At 36.1% G+C, this 6,757-nt stretch overlaps 1 protein-coding gene across 1 annotated transcript in view; it reads left to right on the forward strand.

The window, feature by feature from the left end:
• The window catches only part of LOC102502253 (vomeronasal type-2 receptor 116-like), a gene marked incomplete at its 3' end in the record, with an annotated part of 12,762 nt that overhangs the window by 4,454 nt on the left and 1,551 nt on the right, over positions 1-6,757 (forward strand). Inside the window, exons 2-3 of the mRNA XM_014583855.1 lie at positions 833-935; positions 4,013-4,136. Of these exons, the coding sequence (XP_014439341.1) occupies positions 833-935; positions 4,013-4,136 (227 nt within the window). The remainder of the gene's footprint in view (positions 1-832; positions 936-4,012; positions 4,137-6,757) is intronic.

A 6,757-nucleotide genomic window follows, 5' to 3' on the forward strand; every position in this document is an offset into this window, starting at 1 on the left:
ATAGCCAATCATGGCTCTAATCCTTGTTCTGGCAGTTTGCTTTCTCACTTTATCTCTCTCTTCTGCAGTCAGTCATGTGACAGTCCAGCACCTTACCACCATACCACATTTGGCCCTACCCGGTGTGTTTTGTAAGCTGCTGGTATAGGACTCAAGTTGCCGGGTTGGCCATGTGTGATTCAGCTGCCTTAACTATGCCACTGTCTGGCTCCATCTGTGCCTTTTGTGAATCATCAAGATTAGACTACAATTAGTTCAAACAAGATTTTAATAGTCTGGATTTTATGAGGATCTATGTATAAATCATCCTCTGGGAAACATCCTAGAATTTTTCTCATGAGCTACAACCACTCCTCCATTGTTTTTATGAAGGAAAACAAAAAAAGAGCTCATGTTACATGAGCCCTGAGCAGGTGACCTTTCAAACCAAACTCAACTCCTTCTAAGAAGTAAACATAAGGGTAGGGATATTAAAAGGGAATTACTTGATAGATATGGACCAAACAACTCTCTATTAAATGCAGTCCTAATTTTTAAACCTTGTCTTTAATATAACTTTATCCATTTCTGAGGAAAAGCCAACTGACAAATAACATTGGATACAACATCCCCCTTGATGAAAACAGAAATACCATACAGTATGATATCCACAACATTGTGAGATTTTCTACTAACAGTTGGCTGTTAGTTAAAATAGGAGATTTTGTCTACTTTATCCATTTCTGAGGAAAAGCCAACTGACAAATAACATTGGATACAACATCCCCCTTGATGAAAACAGAAATACCATACAGTATGATATCCACAACATTGTGAGATTTTCTACTAACAGTTGGCTGTTAGTTAAAATAGGAGATTTTGTCTACAGGAAAACTCATGATCACGGTTTGGTCATCAATGAAGAGGTGATAAACTGGCCTGTTAAATTCAAAGAGGTATGATGTCATTTAAATATGAAATACATATAGAGGTGGAGAGGGCAGGTTGCATTGTAGTTATGTCACAGGAATCCCACATCATCTACTACAGTTTGAGTTCTGGACCAAGTGGCTTGAAATTCATGCTGGATGTGTGTACATATGTGCCCAAGATCCCAGTAGGAGAACAAGGAGAAGGGATTGCAGCATGTCCATTCCCCCAAGGGGTGATTTTTTTCCTCTCACTGTCTCTCCTTTTGTCTCTTTCATGATACACACACCCTAAGACAAAAATTTCTAAAAGAAACAATCAAGAAAATCAAAATATATACAGAGATATTTGAACAGTCCTGAAATTAAATTGTGTGACTGCTTTAACTCAGTAGTAAGTTTGATTTTTATGGGACCAGCAGTGACATCATACTGAAGGTACCAGATTCTGACATAGTCAACCATAGTCAACTTCTGACTTTGGTGGCTTGAAAATCATGCCTGGCATATGTGTGCATGTGCAAGCCCCACATCTGTAGACCAGAAAGTGGAGAAGTGACTGTGTTGTGGCCATCCCCATGAGGATTGATTTCTCCCTTATTATCTGTCTGTCCCTGTCTCTCTCTGGCAAACACACACAACCCATGCAAAGCCTAAAGAAAAGTGAATTAAACTCTTGTCTCAGTAAAAATATAAACTAAAAAAAATAAAATTTGTCCTTTACATTCAGACTTTGTACTACTCAAATTTTGTATGTACATTCTAAACTATAGAAAAAGTTCTTTTTTTTTTTTTTTGAGGTTTTTGCTATAGGTCACGTGCACTTGCCAGAAAGACAGAGACAAAGAAAGAGAAAGCGAGGAATCACCTCCAAGGAGGTGTGGCTATGTCATAATTCCTTCTCCATTCTCCTCTTGGGATCTTGGGCATGCATACACACATGCCCGGTGTGAGTTCAAGCCACCAACTCCAGGACTCAAACCGCGGTCAACTACATGGGAGTCCAGTGACATAGCCATTAGCCAACTGCTGGTCCCAAGTTCTGATTTTTATTAACTGATTTTTTATCATAAGTTTGTTCAAGCAGCAGTCTAACTAATAATATCAATAAGGTGATGTATGTATATATAGAATTGAACACTGTTTAATAAAAATATTTTATGAGAATATATTTATAACTTTTTTTGTGCTTTTGTTTTAGGGAGTTCTTTGCTATAGGGTACATGAGCTCACCAGAGAGACAGACAGAAATTAAGAAATCATCCCCCAGGGGGATGGCCATATCATAATCCCTTCTCTACTCTGCTCTGGGGATTTTGGACACACACACAAATGCACCTGATGTGAGTCTCAAGCTGCCTGGTCTGAGAACCAAAATGGGGTCACCCAAGTGGAAATCCAGTGACATAACCATTGTGCCATCTGTTGGTCCCTGAGAAATGCACTTTTTAGAATTTTGTCATTGTGCAAACATCATAGATTGCACTTACACAATACTAGATGATCTGCACACCACATGTAGAATTTATATGGCCTAACCTATTATTTTATGGTACCACTATAATCTATGCTGTTTATCATTTACCGAAATGTCTTATGTCTTTATGGAGCACACGACTCTTTCATATGTGTGTGTGTGCATATGTGTGTGTGTGTATAAAAAATTCCTCTCTGTGTTCTGAAACCCTTTATTATTTGTGAACCAAGTCCTTCTTATATTTTGGTATACTGCAAAAACAAGTAGATTATGCAGTACTATACCATTTACGTTTTTGAAGATACCATTCACATTTTCTCTTGTCATTTTGCAAACCATTCTTAATTTTTCAGAAATTATTTATTTATTTTATTATCTATTCTTCTTCGGCCGCTGCTGCTTCTGCTTCTGCTGCTTCTTCTTCAACCTGACTAGAGACTGACAGAGACAGATGGTGAATGTGAAAGCAAGCCACCAGGTTCAGGACTCAAACCATGTGAGTCTGGTGCCTTAACCACTGTAGCACCTTCCAGCCCCTTGTATACCACTCTTCATTGTACTAAACATTTCAAAACAGTGACTATAAACTCAGGCAATTAGATGTTGCAGAAGATTTATATAAATATCATGCTTTGCACATGTTAAAATACAAAAAGCAGTACTCAACTGGCCTCAGAACTCACAATTGGATTAACCACACTTTCATCATATATATGCTGGCCTTGAGTTTTAAGTTAACTTTTTATTGTGTACCTACATATCACATTATTAGATATTTAAAAATCCAGAAACTAAAGTGTTCTACCCAAATATATATGAGGACATAGTATAAATATTCTCAAAAACACAACTTTTCAGAGTCTTTACCATGTAAAACCTGCATTGAAATAGTTTTGGATGAAACGATTGCATAAGACAAAAGAATGACACAAGGGATATTTTTAGTCATATATGGGACAAATTAATTAGGTACCTTGGAAAAATCCAGTAAATAACACATGAAGGGGACTGGCAGGTGGTATAGTGGCTAAAGCACTGGATTCCCATATGTCTGATTGCAGTTTGAGTTCCAAAAATGATGGCTTGCTTTCTCACTTTTCTTTCTCTCTCTTGTTCTCTGTGTCTCTGTGGTCAAATTTTTAAAATGATAATAAATTAAATAAACAATTCTTTTAAAAACTGATAAAACAAAGAAGAAAGCTAAGTATACTAGATCTTAATTAGAGGTCTTGCTAAAGGGGGTCAGCAAGTAGTATAGTGGTTAAGGTTCTGGATTCCCACATGTCTGACTGCAGTTTGAGTCTTGAATCTGGAGGCTAGAATGTCACACCCAACACAGATGCATCCATGTAAAAATTCTTGATAGGAGAATAAAGATAGCATTTCGGTGCAACAATCCCCTCAGGGGGTTATTTCTCTCTCTGTTTCACTCTCTCTCTGGCAAGCACATGCTCCCTATAGCTGAAATCCCTCTGTGAAAAAAAAATAGAAGAATCCTAGGTAATATCAAAAGGTTACACAGTGATGAACTATTAGAGGCAAATATTTCCTTTGTGGTGAAGAGAAATTAGAGTATCCCATAACATACCCTACCTGATTATGACTAATGATTCTCTTTTCTGCTCAGATTCCTAAATCTGTGTGTAGTCACAGCTGTGTTCCTGGATTTCAGAAAATTCCCCAAGAAGGAAAACCTGTTTGCTGCTTTATTTGTTTTTCTTGTCCAGAGTCAGATATTTCAAATCAAACAAGTATGAAATATATAATTACACTGTTAGTCCCTAATATTGCTCAATCCAAATAAAACTATTAACTATTAGAAATAAAACATATGGGCCAGCAGGTGGCATGGTGATGAAGACACTGTCCCATGTGGCCAATAGTGGTTCACTTCCCAATCCTGAGGCTTGAAGGTCACACCAGGCACATGTGCATGCATGTCCAAAATCCTAAGAGGAGAAGAGAGAAGAGATTGTGGCATGGCCATCCCCCAGTGGATAATTTCTTAGTTTCTGTCTTCATGTCTCTCTTGCAAATACGTGCATCCTATAGCAAAAATCTCTCTCTCACACACAAATAGAAATGAAACATAGAACATCATTATTTTTAATTCACATACTCATATTTTTTATATATTTTTTATACACACTATTCTACCCTGTTATGTTTAAGCTGTTTTCTGGACATGCTCATTCTATTAGGTTGAACTGTAAAACTATTTCCAGTGGACACCCTTGCAGTTTGGTGCTGTCCTTGAAGTTTGGTGCTGGGTAAGACAGTGTCAATCTTAGATCTCATTAGTCATAAAATGAAAAAGGTGTCATCATTGAAGTTACCTGTGGATACCTTGAACTTCAAATCTAACTTTTATTCCCAGATGATAAGCCAAAAATAATTACAGATAAATCATTAAGAAAATATTTTATAACTTTTAGAACCAAGCTCATAAATATGTGCAATTAAGTACAAAGAATTGACTAATAACAGAATACCACACTTGAAATATATTGCAGGGAGATAAAGAAACACAGTTTAAAAATGAAAGACTCAACATTCTAATACATTTCACATTTGGGCATCTCAAAATTTGCTGTCATACAAAATATACTACCAAGTCATTATCAAAATAAAATGTGGTCTTGTCAAATATGAAATATGAAAAGTTATAAGAAATCATGCTTCCATTTTTCCATACATAAGAAGTAAATACGTTTTGAAATTTTCCATAAGTATTATGCAATTCCAGAGATTCTAATAGTAGAAATCATTTCATTTTCATTGCTAGTAAAAGTAAATATTTCTGTTCAGGTTATAATCTGGAAAAAAAAAAAACACCAAATTGTTTTTGTGAAGGAATTGGAGGAATTGGAAAATGAAATAAGTAGTGTACAAAACAATAAATAAAAATGGAGGTAAAGAAAGCCCATATCATGGTGCTTAAGGGGGCAATCTCCCACATGACCCAAATTGTTACATAAGCCCCAAACAAGATGACTTTAAAAATATATTAAGAATTTCTGTGTTGTGTAAAATAATGATAAGAGGAAAAAATGGTGCAGAGAGGATGATAGCATGACCATTTCATGGAGGTGGTGTTGTCTTGCTTTCATTCTCTGTGTGTCTCTCTAGCGAGTGAATGTGTCCTCTTTCAAATTATAAAAAGAAGAAGAAGAAGCAAAAGAAAAATTGATGCTAGCAGCTAGCATGGTTGTCAAGGTGTGGGACTACCAAATGACCAATTGTGGTTAGAGCCTTAGATTTGGTGGCTTTCTTTCTCACTTTTCCTCTCTCTGTCTCTGTCTCTCTTGGTGAGTGTACATGGTCTATAGTAAATTTAAAAAATAATAGTAAATAGGGACCAATAGTTAGTGTAATGGCTATGTCACTGAACTCCCATGTAGTTGATCGCGATTCGAGTTCCAGATCCAGTGGCTTAAACTCACGCCGGGCACGTGTGTGTGCATGCCCATGATCCTGAGAGAAGAATGGAGAAGAAATTGTGGCATGGCCATCCCTCCTGGGGGATGATTTCTCACTTTCTGTCTCTCTGTCTCTCTCTGTCTTTCTGGTGAGCGCACGCACCCTATAGCAAAACCTCTCAAAAATAGTAAATAAAAGTAAATAAATATAGAAAGAAACAATTTGAGATGCATAAGAAAACAAATACAGACATACAGGTGCCAAACATGTTCCTGAGAGAGAAGCCAAGAATATCTGCTGTGAAAGATGTTGTTTTTTTTTTTTAAAAAAGTGAGTGAATATCACTATAATAGTTTTTCTAAGAATTATGAATTTTATTTATCATTATTATTATTATTATTATTATTAAAATTTGGTTTAGGTCATGCATACTCACCAAAGAGAGACCAGAAAGAAAAAGAAAGGAAAAGCGAGAAAGCAAGTCACCAGGTCGGAGATTCAAGCTGCAACAAATCATGTGAGAGTCTAGGATCTTAACTTCCATGCCACCTGCTGGTTCCCATTCTAATTCTCAGAGAAAATATTGGGCTGTTGGAAATGTAATGACATATTTTTTCTACACGAAAATGTGTAATGACTTTTCTGAGAATTCAAAAGTATTGCCTCAGTATTACCGTAAGTAAGCAACTAAGTAAGTAAGTAAATACTTTAGAAAAGATTAGTTATAGCAGGTATTTTACTTAAAAAATGTAATTGAAATACAAACATGTCTGTTAATTTATGTAATCTCCCTGACTGCTTTCCTGCTATGTGACAGTAGACACAAGTAGTTGCAACAGAGAACCTATTATGTACAAAGGCAAAACTATTACCAGTCTTAAAAAAATTAACAAATCATACTTTCAAATGTATATAAATGAACACCTCAAAAAGAACACTCCATCCTTCTATC

The sequence above is a fragment of the Tupaia chinensis genome, unplaced genomic scaffold (assembly GCF_000334495.1).
Source record: "Tupaia chinensis unplaced genomic scaffold, TupChi_1.0 Scaffold144901_1, whole genome shotgun sequence".
NCBI classification, from domain to species: domain Eukaryota; kingdom Metazoa; phylum Chordata; class Mammalia; order Scandentia; family Tupaiidae; genus Tupaia; species Tupaia belangeri.